The sequence below is a fragment of the Cervus elaphus genome, chromosome 23 (assembly GCF_910594005.1).
Source record: "Cervus elaphus chromosome 23, mCerEla1.1, whole genome shotgun sequence".
Classification (NCBI taxonomy): Eukaryota; Metazoa; Chordata; class Mammalia; order Artiodactyla; family Cervidae; genus Cervus; species Cervus elaphus.
This window is the reverse complement of record NC_057837.1, coordinates 22,151,361-22,176,962: the sequence shown is the minus strand read 5'-3', so window position 1 is coordinate 22,176,962 and position 25,602 is coordinate 22,151,361. Positions and strand designations below refer to the sequence as shown.

The 25,602-nt window shown below is 37.6% G+C and overlaps 1 protein-coding gene and 1 non-coding gene across 12 annotated transcripts in view; both read left to right on the top strand.

Annotated features, from left to right (window-relative positions):
• NEBL (nebulette) overlaps positions 1-25,602 on the top strand; it is a 366,199-nt gene that overhangs the window by 252,260 nt on the left and 88,337 nt on the right. For 8 of the 11 annotated variants that reach the window (XM_043882946.1, XM_043882945.1, XM_043882944.1 and 5 more), the window contains 3 exons: positions 6,018-6,122; positions 8,299-8,409; positions 13,884-13,994. The exons of 2 other annotated variants lie outside the window; for them this stretch is intronic. In XM_043882946.1, the coding sequence (XP_043738881.1) occupies positions 6,018-6,122; positions 8,299-8,409; positions 13,884-13,994 (327 nt within the window). Of the gene's footprint in view, positions 1-4,538; positions 4,683-6,017; positions 6,123-8,298; positions 8,410-13,883; positions 13,995-25,602 lie in introns of those variants that run through there. One more of the 11 variants, XM_043882941.1, reaches the window with a different exon arrangement.
• Positions 17,304-17,406, top strand: LOC122682270. Its single transcript, XR_006337289.1, has one exon. It is a non-coding gene; the product is annotated as a U6 spliceosomal RNA (small nuclear RNA).

Genomic DNA, 25,602 nt, shown 5'->3' with positions numbered 1-25,602 from the left:
ATTTTTATATTTACCAGTGCACAGTCTGAACAATTGCTTTCTTTGTTTCTAAAAAAATAAAAAAAAGAATCAAGTTTGTACAATTATTTTTAAATCAGATTTTAATTTAACCTTTCTGGAAGAGTTTCAGGGATTGGACTGAATCAAATTTCTATTGTTTTTAGAAATGTAATTAAATAGTATTATTAAGTAATAACTTGTTCATTCACACTTGGTGTCATCAATGTTTTTATATGGAGCAGATTAACTTAAATTTGAAATTCTTTTCTTTGTTGTGTTGTCTGCATGACTAGATGGTGGTCTAAAATGTATATTTGAAATTGCATCAATACAGAGCTAAAAACAAATATAGAAAGGACGAATTGAGTTAGATTGGAGTTCCAGTCAAGTCTTTATTATGTCTCTGATAGTGTCCATCTGTTTGTGCTCACATTTAATTTAGTCCACCAGTCTCTGCCCCAGTCTCAATCTTAAAGACAAACCTTCAAGGACTTTAGTTTTGTTTTATAATCCTTTATATCCCAAGGGGGAAATCCATGCGTTTACCTGAGCCTTTTTGTTTGTTTGAAGGCAATCTGTTTGCAGCTTGTCACCATGTGAATTTGGTTTTCTGTTTGCCTGCTTTGTAGAGTCCTACATCTTGAAGCTTTAAGAAGCTGGCTCACATTTTCTTATTTATATTTATTTAGCTGCATCGTGTCTTTGTTGCAGCATGCGGTATTTTTCATTGCAGCATATGGACTCTCTGGTTGCAGCTTGCAGTCTTAGCTTCTCCATAGCACATGGGGTCTTAGTTCCCTGTCCAGGGATTGAACCTGCGTCCCTTGCATTGCAAGGCTGATTCTTAACCACTGGACCACCAGGGAAGTCCCAGGCTCACATTTTCTTGATCAAATCACACAGGTAGTGAGACACTGACCTGGGATTTGGAACAAGGTCTATCTGACTCCCAAACCTTGGCCGCCACGATGTCCTTCTCTGCTGTTGTGTGCCAGGCACTCCACGTGCAATACTGCATTTCATGCCACAGTTGAGCTAGTGCCGTAGGCCCCGTGAGCCTTAGTTCAGAGGTGGTGAAACCCGGCATTGAGCAGCTTGTCCTTGGCCACCTGACTAGTCAGGGATGGGGACAAGATTTAGGTTTAGATCTGGCAAGTCCAGCGCCTGGCTGGTAGCCCCTCACTCTGCTCCATTTTCCAGATGAGAAGGTTGGTTTCATGGATTTCTCTTCATGGCACAGTCTCTCTGCATCCCCTTCGTTATCATTCTGATCATTCCTCTCTGGACCTCTTTGAGCTTTCATGTGTCTTTATCAGGATGTAATAACGAGAACTGTGCACAGAGGTCCAGATGTGGGTGGCTGTGATTATGAGTAGGGAAGCCTACTGTTTCCTGCCTGCTTTGTGATGATATTTACAGTTTCTTGGACTAAGGGGGGGTGGGCTGCAGAAAGCTGTTAGATCAGCCTCAGGAAGGAGAGCATCCTCAGCCATTTCCAGTCCTAATTTCTGACTTGTAGCTGATCACGTAGGGCCCATCCTCTTTTAATAGTCCGAGTGATTTTCCCTTGCTATGGATGATCTAATCTGTAGTGGCCTGTCCTCTCGCACAGCCCTTTGAGAGCTTCTGCAGTTCGTCTCTTTCAGTTTACCGTCTCCCTCTTCATAAGAGCGCGAGGTCATCAGCAGACCTGCAGACTTCGCTGTATCATGCCCCTGCCAGATAATTCATTAAAATGTTAAATAAGAATGGCCTAGTGATAAGTCCTGGAAGGCTTGCACTGTTTAGAATTCTCCATAGAAAGAAATGTCTCTTTTTCAGATCAGATGGCTTCATTTTGGGGATCAGTATGAGGCATTTAAAAAAAATTAAAAAAATTTTTTTTTTTTGCCTTGCCTAGTTTCTGCTCTGCACGTGCTCTGCCCATACTGTGGGGTTTTCCCTCTGCATAGCTCACTTCCCAATCTTGAAAGACACCTGGTTCTCTGAGGCAGCCTTTTTTATTTTTCTCTTAGCCATGTAATGCTTTTTATTTCCCCAGCTATCCTCTCTTTGGTATTTTGTCCTGTTACTCAGCTATCTAATCAATTCCTTGAATAAATCAAACCCACTGACTACACTGAACAGTCAGCATCATGGATCTGGGAGCCTTTTGTAGGGTGGTCATAAAAAATAGTAGGTTAAAAGGGACCCTTTGTATGTTTCTTGTAAATTAGGATAAAGAGTCTCTGCAGAGCAAGTGAGCCCGCATTTGCCAGAAGCCTCTGACTCAGTGTTTTGATTCAAACCTTTTTAGGGTGTTCATTTGTGTGGCAGCAGGAAGAACATTTTCCAGGCAAGTGAACATTGTTTATTGTGGGTAACCCTTCCCGATGCTGAAAACATGGGATTCCATGGTTACCCCTCCAGAGAAAGCTCCAATGGGGTTCAGAAACCTGGGAGAGCAGCCTTGGCTCTGAGCGCCTCAGTTAAGACACAGTGCTAGAGCCACAGTTCTGTCTTCCAGGGTTCATTGCATTTAGCCAATGTGGTTCCATTTATGAAAAGACTTCCTAGCTCCTTCTGGTTAAGAATGCTTGCAAAAGGAAATACCCTCTAACATTTCTACATCTGTCTTCAGCTTTCGGCCATTAGCTGGTCTCACAGTAAAGTGAAAGAAACTAGGCTAAGAAGAGGAAGCACACTCAACTAATTTAAGTCGAACTGTAGTTGAGACATGGTGGGATTAATGGGTGAGGTCAGCAGACAGTAAATTATTTAGGGCATCTTATTGACATTAAGTCATCAGCTTTGGATTGTGTGTTGGTTGTGAGTGCAGATGGCTACACAGAACACAGAAATCCTAGCACAGAGGCTTAACAGATAGATGACTATTTTTTTGAGATGAATCCTGGACAGAGGGGCTTCAGCCTTGATGTTATCAGTCTCTCAGGCTCCTTTCCTTCTGCTCTGCCATCATTGGTATGGTGGTTTATTGTCTTGTGATGGCCTGGTTCCTGCTGTTTTTCTGTGGTTGGGAAAAACAAAAGGTGGATGGGCGAGGTGTCAATGGGCTGTGTCAGCAAGTCTCTCCCCTTGTATGAGCTTCACCAGTAATAATGCTGGGGAGACTTCCAAGAATGTCTCATGGCCAGAGCTGGGCACCTGTCCTCCCTGACCCATCACCGGCCAAAGGGAATGAGAAAGCCATGCCTGTCTCAGAGCAGTTTGTCCTTTGCGGCTGCGGTAGGGGCATATCTCCTCCCGTAAATACACTTGAGTTCTATTGTTAGGAAAGAAAGGGATTGGAGAGGCAATCTATCCAATAGATGGGGCCATCTGTTAGATTTGGAACTGACTGTCTACTCAGTGATTTTTATTTTACCTAAGATTTAGTATTAATCATCGACGTAGTTCCCATTCATCTATTTTTTCCAATTCTCCTGGTATACGAAAGCTACTAATTCGTGGTATTCTTTATATAAAAATTTAAGATCATATGCTTCCTGTCTGTCATGTTGTAAAATTCATTAGAAATACAATATGAGTGACAATAAGCATATAGTAGGTGTTTGTGTGTGTGTATCTTTTAAATAAAGACCAAAGAAAGGAATGGAAAGCACACTTAAGACTCAACTATTTGCCTGCATAGCAGAGGAAGTAAATACTTCACCTTTATCCCTAGCTCCTGTCCTGAACATTCTGCTCAAGTCAGAGCTTATCAGAGGCTGTAGCCACAGCACATACCACTGCTGTGAAGAATGTGAATGCGAGAGGGAAGAGATGGTGGCGAAAGATAAAAATAATGAGCCAAACTTAAACCTAATGATAGCTTATTTTCTCTCATGCTTAATTATATAACAGAGATACTTTTTTTTCTCCTTATGATCAAAATAGCCTACTATTTATCATAGTGCCATTAACGGTTTAATTACTAGTGACTGAGGACGGTGATTTTCAGAGACCTAAAATTATGGCTAATCTCTGAGAAGAAAAAAAAAAGCAATTTAGTGCTCAGATAAGATAAATATGTTCTAATGTTGATTTCATGAATAAAGCAAATGTTTTAATGTGGTCAGCATCTAATATCTGAGTCATCACCATGAAATATGGCATTTAAAATAACATTACTCAGTATGTTTGTGGCTGGTTATACCTCAGGTCAAATAATGCCCCTTAGGTCTGTTCAAATATGGTGAAATCTCTATGTCATGTTAAAGTGTAACATCAACATTAGTCATGTTCTTTAAGAACCAGGTAGTGTATACCATTAAACTTCACTTTTAGGCTGTAATTAGGGAGGCCATGTAATTTATCATCTGAACTATGACATTTTTTTCAGTCTAAGTATTTACAGTCTTGGGTAGATAAGCATGACTTTATTACAGGGTGATACAACTTTCAGCAAATTACCTTCATCCTCTCAAACAGTCATCAGTTTTGCCTGCCCAGTTATCAGGTTGGATGGCAATTAGTGATTACATTTCAGGTCCCTCTCTATAGTTCCTGACTTCTTTTTGACTTATCTGCCCATGCGGGATCTTCTCGCAGAGTAATCCTGGCCTCTCCTGAGGGGAGGAAGAGTGACTCCTCTCACTGGTGAATTGGAAAGAAGAAATGAGGATTGCTCAGCTAAGCCTTTCTGGACTTTGTCCTTTGTCTGCCTGCCACCACAAGGGGGCATTCTGCAGTGATCGCCACAGGTGACAGGCTTTCTGGGTGGGTTCTATGCTTGGGGGAGGGGAGGAGGTTGGGGAGGCCTATGGGTTCTCCTAAATTGGATATTCAACCTTTGATTTGAGCATAATTAATTAATAACCAGAATCCCACTGTGGCCACAATTTTTGCCCCCTCCTCTAATCCAGCATGTCTAGGTAATGATGCTAACAGTAATCTCCATTTGTTTAATTTCGTCATCTTCTTAATTGGTCACATCTGTCCTGATGACTCCTAACTTTAAACCCAGAGGTAGTCAACTGTGTTTCTGTTTGACCATAGGCTTACCTGTTAGGGTGTGTGGCTTAAAGTAACAATAAATTAGGACAATTGTATGAGTGAAATGGAGAATTTTTTTTTTTTTAAAGATGTGAGTTAAAGTTTGTGTGTGTGATATGACATAGCTACACAAAAAATGTGTAAATTGGATATACCTATTTTATGTACATCTGCTATACTTATTCCCTCGAAATTGTGTTAGTTCTCAGTATTCAAGTTATCTTGAGAAAGGCCATACTTAGCACAGAACTAGATTTATTTACTGAGAAATTTTAGCATGGTTTGAAGAAATCAAGTGATAAAGGAGTCTTCTGAGTATGCAATACTTTGTTGTTGTTTAGTTGCTAAGTTGTGTCCAACTCTTTACAACTCCATGGACTGTAGCCCGCCAGGCTCCTCTGTCCATGGCATTTCCCATGGATTGGGAAAATCTGGAGAAGCAAGTGTCTACCCATTCCAATATTCTTACCTTACCACTGAGCCACCTGGGAAGCCTATGCAATGCTTCTTTTTAAAATAAAGAAAACATTTATTTTTTAATTAATTTTTTTGATGTATAGTTGCTTTACAATGTTGTGTTAGTCCCTACTGTAGAGCAAAATGAAGCAGCTGTATGTATACCCATATCCCCTCTTTTTTGGATTTCCCTCCCATTTAAGTCACCACAGAGCGCTGAGCAGAGTTCCCTGTGTTATACGGTAGAGTCTCATGAGTTAGCTATTTTATACGTCGTACCAATGTTTCTTAATTATGCTGAAGAAGCTGGACAAATGGGACCCACAGTCAGTGTGGGTCCAACACACATGATCCTTGATGGTAACTGTACCCTTGCTTATCTAAAGAGCAGCCTTTTTCTTACCCTGCCTCATCACCTTTGTCGTCCTGGGCTGGATATCAGTTTATTTGATTTGGCTTGTTTTGAGCGTCATTCCACATTGGAGTATTTATTTCAGAATATAGACTTGTGCAGGTTAATTCTTCTGTTCAAAAAGGGAGCATTACAGTTGTTTTTTTTCTCTTATGTAAAATGTTCTCTCTTTTAGATCCATTATAAAGAAGAGTATAAAAAGTCTAAAGACAAGTGTACGTTTGTGACTGACACGCCTATGCTAAACCATGTAAAACACATTGGTGCTTTTATTTCTGAGGTAAGGTATCAAAACTATTTAAATGGCTTGGATTATTTTCTATTTATGTAGATAAAAATTTGTGTATTAAAATTAGAGAATAATGTTTCTGATAATACCACTGAATGTTGATATTAATAATAAATGTATAATTATGTAATTCTATGCATTATGTCAATTAACTCATGTAAACTGGTAGCTTATTATCTATTGTTGATATGTTTCCGTCATATCTATATTGACTAACCTTTTTCATTTACATCAAATTAAAAAGAGATATTTTTATTCAATAGAAAGTACTGACAAAATAGTTTCAGAAGTTCCATTATTTTAATTCTTAATAGACTTATTAGATATAAATGATCCAATCTCATTTTGAAAATAAGTCAAACTTATCAGCAGATCCCATAAAATGTGGTATCTTTGGTAAGTAACTTCAGATCAGTTTGAACTATTTTTGGTTAGGATCAGTTCAACAGAGATACTGCTATGAAACCAGAGAGTAAGAAATGCGCTACGTTCATTTCCCAGCTGAAAAATCATATAATCTTTTTCTGAGCGCACGTAGAACTGCAGCTTATATTGTCTTATAAAGCACAATGTTAACAGTGATTTCTGTGATGAGGCAGTGCCAGTGTCTGTGAATAGATCATTTTGAAGAGATAAACATGAAAAGAAGATGATTAGATAGTGTTGTAGATGACTGACCTCTAGTGTTTCTTAAGTTGATGGAAAAAGATCAACATGATATTCTTGCGATTATTTCTGCCAACATGAAAGCATTTTGAAGAAAACTGGTAAATTTTAAGTATGAAAATCTGAAGAGTCATGGGAACACAAGGCTTACACAAGTTATATGCACAATGAATCAACACTCAAATCTGGCTCCAAGTAAGAGTAATGTCAGGGACTTGTGGATAGAGTGGGGTAAGCCACAGTTTTGTTTACTTGTGTAAGCTATTAAATATTATTTCTCCTTCACAGAGAAATACTTGGTGTTCTTAATTATTAATTGAGTCTTTTTCCTGAAGGAGTTAACTACAGAGAAAAAAAAAAAGGACGAGGGCAATCTGTTACATTCCTTTGAACCTAATCTTCCCAAGAGGAAATAGTGAATGAGTGTCTCTCTTTATGAGTAATGACTGAGATCATTTATAGGCAGTGCAGATTGTATGTGGGAAAGTGCAAAAACAGCAAAAAAGCTCTCCCACCTCAGCACCCAGCCATTGTGGTGGAAGAAGTTAAGAAGACTTGAATAAAGGAAGGCTTTCCTTTGTGTTCAGGTTCTAGACAAATTCTAATGACTTGTGTTTTCTGGAACAGCTCAGATGTCTCATTCTCATATATTTTTCGATGATCAAATATATGAAATTGTTGATACACAAACAGAATTACTTTTAGAAATGTGCATGGGGTTAAGTAGAAAAATAACCATTATTTAACTAAAATTTTCATTTGAGGTATAATTGACGTGGAATACTATATTAGTTTCAGGACTCCATATTTGTATGCACTGTGAAAGGACCACCACAATAAGTCTGTCATCATACGGAGTGACACATCTTATTTCTTTTTTTTCCCTTATGATGATTATTTTTTAAGATTTATTCTCTTGGTGACTTTCAAATATGTGATACAGTTTTATTAACTGTGGCCACCATGCTAGATTTTATGTCCCCATGTATTGATTTTATGACTGGAAGTTTGTACCTTTTGACCGCTTTGCACCCATTTCTCCCATCCCTCAACCCCCCTCTTCCAGTTGTTATTTTCTTGCATGTTTGATTTAAAGGTTTTACCATGATAAATTGGATTTATTTCTTCAAATATGACCATTAGGTTCGGTATCTGAGATTAAAGTTGACTTTATATATTTAAAAATATTTTATTGGAGGATAGTTGCTTTACAATGTTGTGTTATTTTCTGCCATGCAACAAAATGAATCAGCTATTCGTGTACATATCTCCCCTCGTTTGTGGATTTCCTTCCCATTTAGGTCACCACAGAGCCTGGAGTAGAGTTCCTGAGCTATACAGTAGGTCCTCATTAGTTACCTAGTTTATACATAGCAGTGTATATATGTCAATCCCAACTAATTTGTTTCCTAAGAAAGTACTTTTCTTTATTCTCTTTCAATATTCACAGTAAAAGAAAAACTAAGACATATTTATTTTTCTTTTCCTTCTTCCCCCCCAGGCAAAATACAAAGGCACCATTAAGGCGGACCTTTCCAATTCTCTTTATAAGCAGATGCCAGCCACAATTGACAGTGTCTTTGCCAGAGAAGTTACACAGCTACAGAGTGAGGTATGGTTCTCCTAAATTATTATATAATTATGTAAATCAAATATATACCTAATACACATTGTTTAGCATTTTATAAAGAGTTGTTTATCTTAGATAATAAATATGGAGTGAAACATTGGAAGCAACTGATTCATGTTCTGTCAGCAGTCACGGATAGTGACGGTCACTGATAGTCACAGATAGTGACAAGGACCTCCCAGTGTGTTAGTTACATGATACAGTCTTTCCTAGTCCCCATTCACCACTGCTAACAGAGCAAATATGAATCTTATTTAGACAATTTACTTAGATTACAATCTTATAGCAAATATTAAACTAGTCTTTGATTTAACTTGTGAGAGAACATACCCATAGCTTATTAAAAGTCACATAAAGAATTAATGGTGAAAGACAGGATCCACAGATCTGTGCTCCCTCAATTAAAGAAGTGATTCCTGAATTTTTTTTTTTTTTCCTCGTGGATGGATGGTGTTTTCACTTACACTATCTCAGGCTCCCATAAAAGCCTCCACCAGGTGGAAATGGCTATTTTAATGATTGCAAGTTGAAGACAGACTTAAGAACTATATCATGTAAGCTAATTTTGAATCCATGAGAGTTAGGAGTAATTTTCCTTTTAGAATACATTAACACAGAAGGAATCCTTAATGCACTTAATCTATTGTGTTCCTTAAAACAGAATTTCAAAATAGAATATTTCACCTCTTTCTCACTCATATTATTGCTATGTTTTCTTCATAGTACACTCTGATTTTTTTTTTTTTTTTTGGTTACTTTATTCATCCATAAGAGCAGGAACCTCATCTGTCTTGTTCCCTGCTCCATCTCTGTGCTTAGGAGTCTGAGGACTCCTAGAACACAAGGGGTGTTCAATAGATACTTGTAAAATGGATTTTTGTTCAGTTGATTGATTTTTTTAAAAGAAATGTTTCCTTTTACATAGTTTATATTTTTCATGCTACATTTTTGGTTAATAATAATAAATACATAAAAATGCTCACTATGTGTCAGGTACTGTTCTATTCATTTCAGATATATTTATATCATTTAATGCTCACAACTCCATGAGATAGTCTCATTTTGGAGGTGTGGAAACTGAAGCACAGAGAGGCTAGGTGACTTGCCCAAGGTCACACAGCTGACAAATAGTAGAGCCAGTGTATGAACACGGGTGAATTTGCTCTAGAGTCTGGGTTCTAAGCTATATCCATTACCACCTCTTTCTTACTATTTCTACCCCTCTTTTTAAATTTTTTATTAAACAAGTTCACTTCTTTCTCCAGAATCCTTTTATTTTTAAGTAGAGGATACGTAGATAATTTTAAAATAGTCTGAAAATAGATTACTCTTGAACAACACCAAGTATAGTTATTCTTTGCAGAATATCTTTAAGTACTTCATTATCACAGACTTAGATGTCCACTGTGTACCCAGCTTGGCAGTAAGCTAATCTCAGCTGTGCAACATGAGGCTAAAAATATATGTCAGGACTCTGCATGGCTGACCATGACTAATATGCCCGCCCTTTTTTTCCCACCCAACACCCGGTAACCCAGCCACTTGCTAATCATACAGAGTACTTTTTAAAGCAAATAATTATAACATTTGATATTTGACAGGATTTTTGTGACAATAATAAGCAATAGTTATACAATAAAGAAAAGAAAAATCTTTTCTTAGTTTTATACTTACTGGGGAAGGTAACATTTTCAGATATTTACATTCTTAATTGCTTTCCAAGTGCACAACTTTTCTCAAATTTTTATGGCATAAGCATGTCTATAGTACAAAACTATGTGTACATAGAACTTAACATAAAAAGTAATCCATATTGGACATTTTGGAATCTGTTCCTTTTTTTTTCCAGAATAGATTGTCACTTAATTGGTAACAGGTATTATTCCAGAGGAGAATATGCACCCTAAGAAAGAAATATATGTGCTCTCAAGAAGCATCGCTGCCCAGGGTCATAATTAGCCTTTGAACTTGTTAGAAAGGAAATACCTGGATTCTGAAGAAGGTGTCTATTTCAAAGATTTATGTAATTATAATAACATTTCTTTAGATACACATAAATCTATTTTATTATTGTTAAAATTGGAATTCTCAGAGCTTACCTGATAATGACAGGCAAGAAAGTAGAACAATTTAATAGTATCTGTGATGATTAAAGAACTAACCTTTTACTGTGTCCAAATAGTATCAGATTTGTGGCAACCTGAATTAGAATATGAGGCAAATTCTAAAATGTGAGCATGTTCCAGTTTCTAGTGAAAAGTATCCTAAACTTTTGATATTGGGACAAATTATTATCTTCAAATCAATTTGCAAATGTTCTCAAATGCTTCTATTCAGATTGAAGTGACAAGGCTAATGCTCCTTATAGAAAATGACTGATACATAGAAATCCCTTTAAAAAAAGAGAGACAGATGTGGAGATTTTAGGAGGACATATTGTTAGGTAACTCTCACTAAAAATTTTACAAAGATCACAAAGAAAGGTTCTGGAAATGGATGGACTGTGCCATGAAGTGGTGAGACCCTTCTCACAGGGGCTGTCTCATGCTGAGGCTAAATAATCCCTTATCATAGAAGTGATACAGGCTGCTCAAGCATCTGAACAGCGAAGATTTATGAGAGCTTATGTTTGTATCTACAGTGGCCACAAGGTCCTGTTTCCATAGCTTCAGGGTTGCCTGTGTTATGGGATTGGCTTCCCTGATAGCTCAGTTGGTAAAGAATCTGCCTGCAGTGCAGGAGACCCCAGTTAGATTTCTGGGTCAGGAAGATCCGCTGGAAGAGGGATAGACTACCCACTCCAGTGTTCTTGGGTTTCCCTTGTGGCTCAGCTGGTAAGAATCTGCCTGCAATGGGGGAGACCTGGGTTTGATCCCTGGGTTGGGAGGATCCACTGGAGAAGGGAAAGACCACTCCAGTGGTCTGGAAAATTCCATGGACTATTTAGTCCATGGGGTTGCAAAGAACTGGACACGACTGAGCCACTTTCACTTCAGTACCTGTATAGTAGTTATGAAATATACTGCAAATCAGAAATATAATACATCTTTTATATGTAGAGATGAGATATAAACATATATGATGAAATATATAAGTTTATATATTCCTTGTGTAAACATATTTACATATAGTTTATATAAGACTACTGAAAATATCTTCCCCTAGTTAGGTGTCCAGTGCCATAGCAGCCTTAACTCACAAGCTATGAAGAACACAGTGTTAACCTAGGGAAATGCTACACAATAATGATACATCCTAAGAAATCAAATTTATTAGCTCAACGTACGTTTCCATTAGCTATTTTAAGGATGAAAATTAATATGATAAATTAAAGTTCAGCTGCCTCCAATTTGATGTAATCGTAATTCTAAAGTGGTGCTTAGTAGCAGCTATAAATGAAATGACTATTTTAATGCAGCAAGTAGAAAATTACATAGCCTTTTTAAGAAAGAGTGCTCTTTAAAATTGTGCCTGATGACTCACTACTTCTATGATAACCCACAAAACGATCAGCTGCATTGGTTATGTTTATAATGTCACAAGTGCCACAGTCAAAAACACAGAATCAACCTGGCATCCAGCAGAAAGGAGACAGGCATATGCTAGTTCTTTTTACTTACAGCAGATCTCAAAAGTTGTTCCTTGGCTTAAGAGACTTGGCCACCCATTAAACTCCTCCCCCCACCAAGTTATAGAATGTAATGGAACTGGGGTGATGGGCTTTCTCAGCCTGAATGGAGGTTCTTAATGGGTTTCTGTTTAACATAATTAATTGGTGAACATTTTAAAGATATGTTCATCAAAATTAGATTTCCTGATGGATTAAATCAGGGAACAGACTCTAGCATGATGAATTATCCCTGGAATAACATGAGGTGCTATATGGGAAGCTTAATAATCAGATGTAGGAACAGAGCTAAGCAGGAGTGAGCAAGACTTAGGGGCATTCGTTGACAGAAATCTCAACATAGTAATCGAAAAGAAATTGGCATGATCTATGGATGTACTAACAGCATTTAGCACATTAGAGATGATAACCTAGATTAAATTGAAGAATTCTAATTAGGACCAGTCAGGCCATATCTGGTATATTGTGGACACCTTAGCAAAGAGGTGGAAGAGTTGGAATTTGTACTTTTGAGAGTGTGTAGACTATACAGGGGTTTAGTGCCTTAATCTGCACAGATATTCTGGGAGTGGAAATCACTGAGAGCTGGATTCCCACATTTAGAGTTCTGTCCTGTTAACTAGAATCCTCCTGTATGGCCAAATGGTTGCATTGCTGGGGAGATAGATTTGAGTTTCATTAAAGGAGGAACTTTGTGTCAGAACCTTCAAAATTTAGAAACTGTGATGCCCAGGTTGAGTTCTCTTTCACTGGAAGTTTAAAAAAAAAAACAAACTTGGGTGAGGAAGTCAGAAAAGAGTTTTGAACTTGAATAGTTGTACTAAGCACACACATTTTGCACCAAGTAATTCCAATTCCATTTAGCATCTTATCATTAAACTTTTAACATATATTTTCATTTAAAAGTAATTACTTAATTTATTCTTGTTTTATTCTCATTAATTTAGTCACTTATTTATTAATTTATTCACTCACTGAGCAAATGTTTATTGCAGTTTATGTCAAGCACTATTCTGGGTGATAAGGATTTAGTGAATTAGACAGTTGCATTCTAGTAAGAGAAGACAGAAATTTACGAAGATGAAAGCTTGTAATTTAAACTTACAAGGGAAATAAACAGGATAATATAGGAATAGACTACCTGGAAGGGGATAATTTTGTCTTAGGGATCTCCTTTAATTTTTAACTCTGTTTTTGAGTTTGGTTATTTCTACCTCTGAAGTACTTCTGATTATTCTCACACCTTCTCTCCAACCACGTGTGGGGCAGATTTAACGTGGTACTGATGGGTGTCATTGCGAAGGTGCTTATTTGTCTAACAGAGAACAAGGCTTGACATATGTGAGACTTTCATTATATTTTCTCCCAAAGGTTAGGGCTTTTAATAAGATTTATTTAATATTATAGTTGTGCCTCCATAAAATTATAACAGTCAATTAAAAAATGAACAGTTCACTTTTAAATATCCAATTGTTTCCCCAGTTTTGTCACTTACTTTTCCAGGATTTAAACCTTGAACATATATTACTCTAAAACCTCTTGGTTGTGGAAAGATTTCCCAAAACTGTAGATGAGATTTAAGCTAGAGGAATACAAGTGGGGATTTTAGCATGTGGACAAAAACTTCTGAAATAAATGACATGAGTTGGAATTAGGAGTCTAAACAGAAGCACAAAGATTAAAGTATTGTATTTATTATTTCGTTATAAAGGCTTAGGCAAATTTGACCAAATACTATGTAAAATCCTAGCAAAACACTGAAATTTAATGGGTAAGAAATTTCATACACCTCCAAATGAAACTAACAGTTATTTGTTTTTTCCTTCAGATTGCCTACAGGCAGAAGCATGATGCTGCCAAAGGAGTCTCAGATTATGCTCACATGAAGGAGCCGCCTGAGATCAAACATGCCATGGAGGTCAATAAGCACCAGAGTAACGTAAGCAAGCTATTCCTCATGATTTTCTGGAAAATTGTAGTTAACTCGCGTCAGGGCTAGTGGGTCAGTTGTTGAAGTTTAAATGTTAAATTATTCTCTCAACGGTTATTAGAACCTTGTAGAATGCCTTTAAAATGTCATGTACTTCTTGCAGACCTGGAAATCGGGTTTCCAACAGCCTTTCCTATAGCTTCCTTGTCATGATGGTGATGCTCCCGTGGTTTCTAGTCTAGAATTGCAGAAGAACTGGAATGCTAGGGAGACTAAACCCCACTACGATTTCTTTTGGAATGAGTGTGGGGGCAGATGATCACAAGACCCAAGAGGAGCAGGAAGACAATAGATGCCTGATGGCCAGCTTAGAAGCAGAAGGCCAGAGAGAGGAAACAAGCTTGTAGCAAACACATTTCTTCTTTGGCTATAAGGTAGCTAGTACATCAACGCTTTCATGTGTTTACTCAGCTATCACTACTGTCTTGGGGGCCTAGAAGAATATTTTTTCCTGAAATTGCAGTGGAAGCTTATTTGTCTCCATATCATGAATTCTTTGCTTTCTAGAAGGAATGTAGGAACTGTTTGTCAGGTTCTTTATGGGTTAGAATCAGTTAAGATAAAATGTTTGCCTTTGTTGGGTCAGGAAGCTCCCTTTTCTTTGCAAAGTACCTGAAGCATCTTTGTCATCTCACACAGGCTCTGCCCCATCACTTAGTTCTTTTACTGAATTGTGCCTCCAGAGCCCCAGCTGTGCCGCATCTCTTTGTAGGATGGCAACAGTCATCTGATATTAAATTGCAATAGGTCAATGCTTAAGTAAGAACTGAGTGAGGTTTTACATTTTAATTCAAACGTATAAACATATGCCAATACCAAAAGTGCTTTTCTAAGATGGTTTAAGATTGATAAGAGATGAAGAAGCTACATGTCTGTAATTACCAGCAAGGCCATTTTATCGGGAGGCTTTATAAGAACTTCTGCTTACACAACGACTATCACAGCCATAATAACAACCACTTAGTGAGCACTGCCGTGCATGAGGAACTGTGCCAAGGCTTTGATCATTTCCAGTTCTCACAGAATCCATGTACTGATTCCCATTTTGTAGATGAAGAAAATGAGACTGAAGAATCAAACTCCCCAGTCCACTCTTTCTGTTACAATCTGCTGCCTCCCTCTTAAAGGTCACTCTCTGGTTATTGTGTCAAGATTTTAAATGAAATTTTTAAAATATAGGTCAAAATAGATTATCATTAGATTTCAGATCAAAGGATCCTGTGCTCTCGTGGGAGAGAAAAACTGAGACCCTGAGCCTCCACTGTTTTGACCTGAAGAAACTTTGAATTTCTGTAAATGGTGTGGGTTAGAGGGTGGTCGTGGTGGTCTGGGGAGGTGGCTGCCATTTTACAGACCCCCAGGAGACACTATCTAACTCTATAATTCAATGAAATTCAAATACAGAAGTTCCTTATCATGGAGCTGAGGTTATTATTTTAACTCTGCCTTTTCTTTTAAAAGGTCTTTGATTGAGGGATTGAGGGAATAGAGTAGAAAGCCCCTTTCTCCTCCATTCAATACTGTGTACTTATGGGAGAAGGATGTGTTTACTTACACTCCTCTGCCTGCTCGGCTCAACCTTTACATGCAAAGTTTGTACGTATAATAGGATTTAGAAAGTCTTTAAGACTGTTTACTCAGATTTAAAGTGAGAATGATATTTGTATTCTACCTGTGAAGTAGTTGATATTCCCCTAGAGTCAAGTTACTTAGAATAATACATTTGTTGTCCCTACGATATGAAATTTAATTGTGGGTCTTGAAAAACACAGGAAACCAAGAACGTCTCTTGGTTCAGTAGGTGAGGCCACAGCATCTCCGTGAAATACAAAACTGTGTCTCCCATAAGACTTCAGTAAAATGAAATTCATTTGTAGAGAGTTTAACAGAATTACCTTTTCATAATGTGAAATGTCTCTTTGCACTATATTAATGACTTACTAATTTAAAACAAAATGTGTTGTCACATGTGTATCTGATTTTCCTAGAAACAATACATGTCAGCATCTTGGCTTTTCTTTTTATGTTTTCACCAAAATCAAGTCAACTTTCTGATGTCTGTTAGAGAACCAAGAAACTGGGACAGTTACAGTTCAAAGCTTTTAATTTCTACCTCCTTTCTGGTCAGACTTTTTATTAGAACACTGATCAATGGGCCAGATGGAATCATTTTTCTTTTAGAAGCTGACTGTCCTTTATACCTTTGGAGATGTGAATAAGCAAGCTGAGAAGAGATTCCTTGTGACTAGCTGACTAAATTTCCACCTCAGAATAACTGAGAGTTCCAAGGGGAAGAGTATTCTGGGGGCAGTGGTCTTTTCTTTCACCCCCAAGTTCAATGATCATGAAACAGGAAAAAATAATTTCTCATAATATCCTCCACTGTCACACAGGTCAGAAAAGGAGTTGGGAGTTGGGCCAGGGATAAAAGGCTTCTTTTGCCACATGTTGCCTGGATAACCTTGGACAAGTTACACATATCTCCAAATCTGGTTTGTTTTTTTTTCATATGTAAAATCGGGGTAATGAAATCTACCTCAGAGAGCTCTTGCAAGTGATAAATTAGATATGATATGTAAAGGGCTCTGTTGAAGAGCCAGTTCAGAAAATACTAGTTCTCTTTGGTCCTCCTTCAGTTTTAAAGAGTGATTTAAGAATTTAGGGTGATATCATTGTTAATTCAAAACAATGAAACGAGGTTAGATTTCTAAGAAGGCCAAATCAATATGAAATTTATGTTAAGAAGCATTTAGGTCAGAAGGGCATATTCACAAGGTTCCTGAACCCATTTAACCACCTATCTTGTTGATACTGTTATCAAAAAATGATTAAAAACAGCTCATCTGACTTTTATTTATTTATTTATTTTTTGAATCTCCAGGGATGTACCCCTGCCAAATTTTTCTAATGTAATTAAAGAAACTGGAGATATTCTATCCTGTTACTTTCGACAAAAGATGGGTTTGAAATGAAAACCTCAGTAACATTATTAGTTTTCATCAATCTTATCAGAGGCATGAAGAGCAGTACTTCTAAAGTTAAGTTAAACAAATTTTAGCTGCCATTTTAAGTTTTATAAATAATGTGATCTGTGTAGATTTTGATGAAATTAGAGTGGTAAGCTTTCCCAAAATACCATATTGGTAATCAATTCAAAGTATATTAGAAAGGTATTCATCAGGGGAAACCAAAGACATAATGCTCTTTTCAAGAATGATATATGTACTTTCTTAACATTAATAAAAACTTATCAGTAGTGCTCACTTTGGCAGCATATACTAAAATTGTAATGATACAGAGAAGATTAGCATGGCCCCTGTGCAAGGATGACATGCAAATTCATGAAGCATTCCATATTTTTTGCCACAAAAAAAGAAAACTATAGGCCAATATCACTGATGAACATAGATGCAAAAATCCTTAACAAAATTCTAGCAAACAGAATCCAACAACATATTAAAAAAATCATACATCACGACCAAGTGGGCTTTATCCCAGGAATGCAAGGATTCTTTAATATCCGCAAATCAATCAATGTAATACACCACATTAACAAATTGAAAGATAAAAACCATATGATTATCTCAATAGATGCAGAAAAAGCCTTTGACAAAATTCAACATCCATTTATGATAAAAACTCTCCATAAAGCAGGAATAGAAGGACATACCTCAACATAATAAAAGCTATGTATGACAAACCCACAGCAAACATTATCCTCAATAGTGAAAAATTGAAAGCATTTCCCATAAAATCAGGAACAAGACAAGGGTGCCCACCCTCATCACTACTATTCAACATAGTTTTGAAAGTTTTTGGCCACAGCAATCAGAGCAGAAAAAGAAATCCAGATAGGAAAAGAAGAAGTGAAATTCACTGTTTGCAGATGAAATGATACTCTACATAGAAAACCCTAAAGACTCTACCAGAAAATTACTAGAGCTAATCAATGAATATAGTAAAGTTGCAGGATATAAAATTAACACACAGAAATCCCTTGCGTTCCTATACACTAACAATGAGAAAACAGAAAGAGAAATTATACCATTCACAATTGCAACAAAAAGAATAAAATACTTACAAGTATATCTACCTAAAGAAACAAAAGACCTATACATAGAAAACTGTAAAACACTGATGAAAGAAATCAGAGGACACAAACAGATGGGGAAATATACCATGTTCATGAATTGGAAGAACCAATATTATGAAAATGAGTATACTACCCAAAGCAATCTATAGATTCAACGCAATCCCTATCAAGCTACCAACGCTATTCTTCACAGAACTAGAACAAATAATTTCACAATTTGTATGGAAATACAAAAAACTTCGAATAGCCAAAGCAATCTTGAGAAAGAAGAATGGAACTGGAGGAATCAACCTGCCTGACTTCAGGCTCTACTGCAAAGCCACAGTCATCAGGACAGTATGGTACTGGCACAAAGACAGAAATATAGATCAATGGAACAAAATAGAAAGCCCAGAGATAAATCCACCTACCTATGGACACCTTATCTTCGACAAAGGAGGCAAGAATATACAATGGAAAAAAGACAACCTTTTTAACAAGTGGTGCTGGGAAAACTGGTCAACCACCTGTAAAAGAATGAAACTAGAACACTTTCTAACACCACACCAAAAATAAACTCAAAATGGATTAAAGATCTAAATGTAAGACCAGAAACTATAAAACTCCTAGAGGAGAACATAGGCAAAACACTCTCCGACATAAATCACAGCAGGATCCTCTATGACCTACCTCCCAGAATACTGGAAATAAAAGCAAAAATAAACAAATGGGACCTAATGAAACTTAAAAGCTTTTGCACAACGAAGGATACTATAAGCAAGGTGAAAAGACAGCCTTCAGAATGGGAGAAAATAATAGCAAATGAAGAAACAGACAAAGGATTAATCTCAAAAATATACAAGCAACTCCTGCAGCTCAATTCCAGAAAAATAAATGACCCAATCAAAAAATGGGCCAAAGATCTAGACAGACATTTCTCCAAAGAAGACATACAGGTGGCTAAAAAACACATGAAAAGATGCTCAACATCACTCATTATCAGAGAAATGCAAATCAAAATGTCAATGAGGTACCATCTCACGCCAGTCAGAATGGCTGCTATCCAAAAGTCACAAGCAATAAATGCTGGAGAGGGTGTGGAGAAAAGGGAACCCTCTTACAGTGTTGGTGGGAATGCAAACTAGTACAGCCACTATGGAGAACAGTGTGGAGATTCCTTAAAAAACTGGAAACAGAACTGCCATATGACCCAGCAATCCCACTTCTGGGCATACACACCGAGGAAACCAGATCTGAAAGAGACACGTGCACCCCAATGTTCATCGCAGCACTGTTTATAATAGCCAGGACATGGAAGCAACCTAGATGTCCATCAGCAGATGAATGGATAAGAAAGCTGTGGTACGTATACACAACGGAATATTACTCAGCCATTAAAAAAATTCATTTGAATCAGTTCTAATGAGGTGGATGAAACTGGAGCCCATTATACAGAGTGAAGTAAGCCAGAAAGAAAAACACCAATACAGTATACTAATGCATATATATGGAATTTAGAAAGATGGTAATGATAATTCTATATGCAAGACAGACAAAGAGACACAGATGTATAGAACAGATTTTTGGACTCTATGGGAGAAGGCGAGGATGGGATGATCTGAAAGAACAGCATCGAAACATGTATATTATCGAGTGTGAAACAGATCGCCAGTCCAGGTTGGATGCATGAGACAAGTGCTCGGGGCTGGTGCAATGGGATGACCCAGAGGGATGGGATGGGGAGGGAGGTGGGAGCAGGGTTCAGGATGGGGAACACATGTAAATCCATGGCTGATTCATGTCAATGTGTGGCAAAACCAGCACATATTGTAAAGTAATTAGCCTCCAACTAATAAAAATAATGGGGAAAAAAACCCGAAACTTATCAGTAGACAAAATTTCTATTCCATCAGAAAGAGAAAAATCTTAAGGATAAGTAAGTCACTAAAAAGATATTGGAAAAACATTTATTATCCTGTAATTCCCTGATGTAACTTACAGAAATAGTGCTTTTAGAATTTAGTATTAAAATAGGTATATTAGGTTTTGTTCATCTCTAAGGCAGAATAGTTAATAATATCTATTCTGCTTTCTTCATAAGATTGTGGTGGTGATAAAATTAATCATAAATATGGAAACTTTTATCAACTCTAAAATGCTTTTATCAACAACGATAATACTGCTAATAATGATAAAGCTCCATCATTTAGAAAATGGAAAAAAATATGTTTTCTGATGAATATCAGATCCTCCATTTACTTATATTTCAGAGATTTATATTTTCTTTTAAAAATAATGTTTACAACTTAATTATTTAATAGTTTTTTTACATGCAACATACCTAAACAGAAATAAGCCTTATTAAGATGGAATTTCCAGTCCATGTGCCTACTTAATGACACTTGGAGAGCTTTCCTAATGTGAGAGTTTATAACAAAAGAATTTCTTGAGGATGACTAAACTGGTGTTTTGAGATTATGACTAAATACAGATCGTACTATTCACTTCTGTCCTACAAACCTATCCTATCCAGCAATTTCTTCTCACCAAGAATTGTTTTAACTTTCACCGGAGTAGTGAAGGGAATGAGTAAGTTTGGGGCCAGTTGGATTTGACTTCTCTTACTCTATCTGCTCACTTTGCCCTTGGCTACACAGGTGTCTGTCTGTGGTTTCCATGCTGCCTGCCATCCCTCAGTTCTCAATCTTCACATCTCCAAATAATTGCCTTTCACTAAGGACTATCATGGTGGAGGTTTGGCTTTTTTCTAGTTTATTAATTCACCTATTGAAGAATCTCAGATCACTGTTGTCAAAACATGAAAAGCTTGCTGCAGAGTCACTGGTGCTCAGTGCTCAGTCTGGCTGTACATGGATAATAAAGGCATCCATTTTACTTCATTTTCAATATCTAATTGAAAGTTTCTCTTATTGGCCAAGTCCAGCCAAGAATGATACAAGAAAAAAGATTCTTCTGGATAACTAGTTCCAGCCTTAAGAGGGAGTGTTGATGGAGCTGAGATGAGTACAGGCTGGCACAACAATGGTGGGGTGAAGATTTACTAAATTCATGTGTTTAAAGTGTGTATAACTACAGTACCTGGCACATGGGATACCCTGTGTGAATGTAGTTCAGTTCAGTCACTCAGTCGTGTCCAACTCTTTGTGACCCCATGAATCGCAGCATGCTAGGCCTCCCTGTCCATCACCAACTCCTGGAGTTTACTGAAACTCATGTCCATCGAGTTAGTGATGCCATCCAGCCATCTCATCCTCTGTTGTCCCCTTCTCTTCCTGCCCCAAATCCCTCCCAGCATCGAGGTCTTTTCCAATGAGTCAAATCTTCGCATGAGGTGGCCAGAGTACTGGAGTTTCAGCTTCAGCATCAGTCCTGCCAATGAACACCCAGGACTGATCTCCTTTAGAATGGACTGGTTGCATTTCCTTGCAGTCCAAGGGACTCTCAAGAATCTTCTCCAACACCACAGTTCAGAAGCATCAATTTTTTGGCACTCAGCTTTCTTCACAGTCCAACTCTCACATCCATACATGACCAAGGCTGTGGAAAAACCATAGCCTTGACTAGATGGACCTTTGTTGGCAAAGTAATATCTCTGCTTTTTAATATGCTATCTAGGTTGGTCATAACTTTCCTTCCAAGGATTCTTTTAATTTCATGGCTGCAGTCACAATCTGCAGTGATTTTGGAGCCCAAAAAAATAAAGTCTGACACTGTTTCTACTGTTTCCCCATCTATTTCCCATGAAGTGATGGGACCGGATGCCATGATCTTAGTTTTCTGAATGTTGAGTTTTAAGCCAACTTTTTCACTCTCCTCTTTCACTTTCATCAAGAGGCTTTTCAGTTCCTCTTCACTTTCTGCCATAAGGGTGATGTCATCTGCACATCTGAGGTTATTGATATTTCTCCCGGCAATCTTGATTTCAGCTTGTGCTTCTTCCAGCCCAGTGTTTCTCATGATGTATTCTGCATATAAGTTAAATAAGCAGGGTGACAATATACACCTTTGATGTACCCCTTTTCCTATTTGGAACCAGTCTGTTGTTCCATGTCCAGTTCTAACTACTGCTTCCTGACCTGCATATAGGTTTCTCAAGAGGCAGGTCAGGTGGTCTGGTATTCCCATCTCTTTACGAATTTTTCACAGTTTATTGTGATCCACACAGTCAAGGCTTTTTCTGTAAAGAGCAATATTGCATAGCAACCTGGAATGTTAGGTCCATGAATCAAAGCAAATTGGAAGTAGTCAAACAGGAGATGGCAAGAGTGAATGTTAAGTGAAATGGACAGGAATGGGTGAATTTAACTCAGATGACCATTATATCTACTACTGTGGGCAGGAATCCCTTAGAAGAAATGGAATAGCCTTCATGGTCAACAAAAGAGTCCAAAATGCAGTATTTGGATGCAATCTCAAAAATGACAGAATGATCTCTGTTCATTTCCAAGGCAAACCATTCAGTATCACGATAATCCAAGCCTATGCCCCAACTGAAGAAGCTGAAGTTGAACGGTTCTATGAAGACCTACAAGACCTTTTAGAGCTAACACCTAAAAAAGACGTTCTTTTCATTGTAGGGGATGGAATGCAAAAGTAGGAAGTCAAGAAACACCTGGAGTAACAGGCAAATTTGGCCTTGGAGTACAGAATGAAGCAGGGCAAAGGCTAATAGAGTTTTGCCAAGAGAACGCACTGGTCATAGCAAAAACCTTCTTCCAACAACACAAAAGAAAACTCTACACATGGACATCACCAGATGGTCAACATCAAAATCAGATTGATTATATTCTTTGCAGCCAAAGATGGAGAAGCTGTATACAGTCAGCAAAAACAAGACCGGGAGCTGACTGTGGCTCAGATCATGAACTCCTTATTGCCAAATGCAGACTTAAATTGAAGAAAGTAGGAAAAACCACTAGGCCATTCAGGCATGACCTAAATCAAATCCCTTCTGACTGTACAGTGGAAGTGAGAAATAGATTTAAGGGACTAGATCTGATTGACAAAGTGCCTGATGAACTATGGATGGAGGTTCTTGACATTGTACAGGAGAGAGGGATCAAGGCCATCCCCATGGAAAAGAAATGCAAAAAGGCAAAATGGCTGTCTGAGGAGGCCTTACAAATAGGTGTGAAAAGAAGAGAAGTGAAAAGCAAATGAGAAAAGGAAAGATATTACTATTTGAATGCAGAGTTCCAAAGAATAGCAAGGAGCAATAAGAAAGCCTTCCTTAACGATCAATGCAAAGAAATAGAGGAAAACAACAGAATGGGAAAGACTAGAGATCTCTTCAAGAAAATTAGAGATACCAAGGGAACATTTCAGGCAAAGATGGGTTCAATAAAGGACAGAAATGGTATGGACCTAACAGAAGCAGAAGATATTAAGAAGAGGTGGCAAAAATACACAGAAGAACTGTACAAAAAAGATCTTCATGACCCAGATAATCACAATGGTGTGATTATTCACCTAGAGCCAGACATCCTGGAATGTGAAGTCAAGTGGGCCTTAGAAAGCATCACTACGAACAAAGCTAGTGGAGGTGATGGAATTTCAGTTGAGCTATTTCCAATCCTGAAAGATGATGCTGTGAAGTGCTGCACTCAATACGCCAGCAAATTTGGAAAACTCAGCAGTGGCCACGGGACTGGAAAAGGTCAGTTTTCATTCCAATCCCTAAGAAAGGCAATCCCAAAGAATGTTCAAACTACCACACAATTGCACTCATCTCACACGCTAGTAAAGTAATGCTCGAAATTCTCCAAGCCAGGCTTCAGCAATACATGAACCATGAACTTCCAGATGTTCAAGCTGGTTTTAGAAAAGGCAGAGGAACCAGAGATCAAATTGCCAACATCCACTGGATCATTGAAAAAGCAAGAGAGTTCCAGAAAAACATCTTATTTCTGCTTTATTGACTATGCCAAAGCCTTTGACTGTGTGGATCACAATAAACTGCATGAATGTAAGGAACATGCAAAGACATGGCCTTATGAAATGAAAGTAGAAAGATTATTAGGGGGGAATAAACTGAGATTAAAAGACAATAAAATGAGATGAAAATGAAAGCTGAGAGGGTAAGTGAACATGGTAATATAAGGAAGAAATTCCATGACAGATTTTGATAGAATTAAAATTTTTTAAAACTTAACTATAATTGATCTATCAATATTATATTAGCTTCAGGTGATAGAGTTAAAATCTTTATTGGAGGCAATAAAGAATAGAGTTGACATTGCAGAAAAACATGAAATGGAGGCTACATTTGGAGTTTGTGGATTCAGTAACAGAAATCCATCTCACATTAGCTCAAGTGAAAAATGAGAATTTATTGGTTTGTGTAAAGCTACCTTCAGGCATAACTGGCTCCAGATGCTCCACAGTGTCATGAGGACCCCCTTCTTTCCCTGTCTCTTGGCTCTTCTTCCTTCTCCATGACTTCATGCAGATCAAATCTGTCTAGCTGGTCTCAAGGCTGGTATTTTCAAAACTAAATCATCTTCACTGCAGCCGATCCCAGAGGAAAGGACAGCAGTTCTTTCTCCCCCAGCTTCAGATCCATCAATGACTCTGACCTTGCTTGTTTATGTGTCTGCCCTCTATTTAATCATAGTTTCCAGAGGGTTGGGGTATTTGATTGGATAGCCTGTCACGTGGCCACTCCTGTCACCAGGAAGGAAGGCTGCTGCTGATAGCCTCACCAAGTCACATGGAGGAAGGGAGGGAGGGAGGGGCAGTTTCAAATTAAAAGTACCTGGAAGATTTTTGGGTTTCCCAGTGGTAATGAATTCTCCTGCAATGCAGGATTTGAGGGTTCAGTTGCTTGGGTGGGAAGATCCCCTGGAGAAGGAATTGGTAACTCACTCCAGGATTCTTCTCTGGGGAAATTCCATGGACTGAGGAGACTAGTGGGCTATAGCCCACGCGGTTGCAAAGAGTTGGACATGACTTAGTGACTAAAACAACAACAAAAGGTAGATTTAAAAAGAAAAAAAACAAACACATGTCCACTACAAAGGAACAAAGGAGTAATTTAGGAAAATGATACAGATGAATGGAAATGGGCAAAGAAGTAAATTCACTGGGGAAATAAAAAGGCAGGAGAAAGAGATCAAGCATGTAAAGTAATAATTCTCGGTGCTTCTGAGGAAGAAGTCATAGTTGGTCTTTTTGGAAATATTATATACTGCTAAAATATACAGCAGTTTATCTTGAGCACAAAATAAATATTTAAATGTGATATTAATGTCATAATTGTTGTGTTTTAACCTATATAAGACCTATAGAAGATAAGGGTGAAACTTCATTGAAAGCTATAATAAGAGATTTAAAGAAATTGAGAAATATACATTTTCCTCCTGGGGACAGACTAAAATATTGTTGAGATATAATTTTCCCTAAAATCATTTGGTTGGTTTAGTGCAGTGTTCATTAAAAGTCCATTTGTTTCCTTTGTGGAACTTA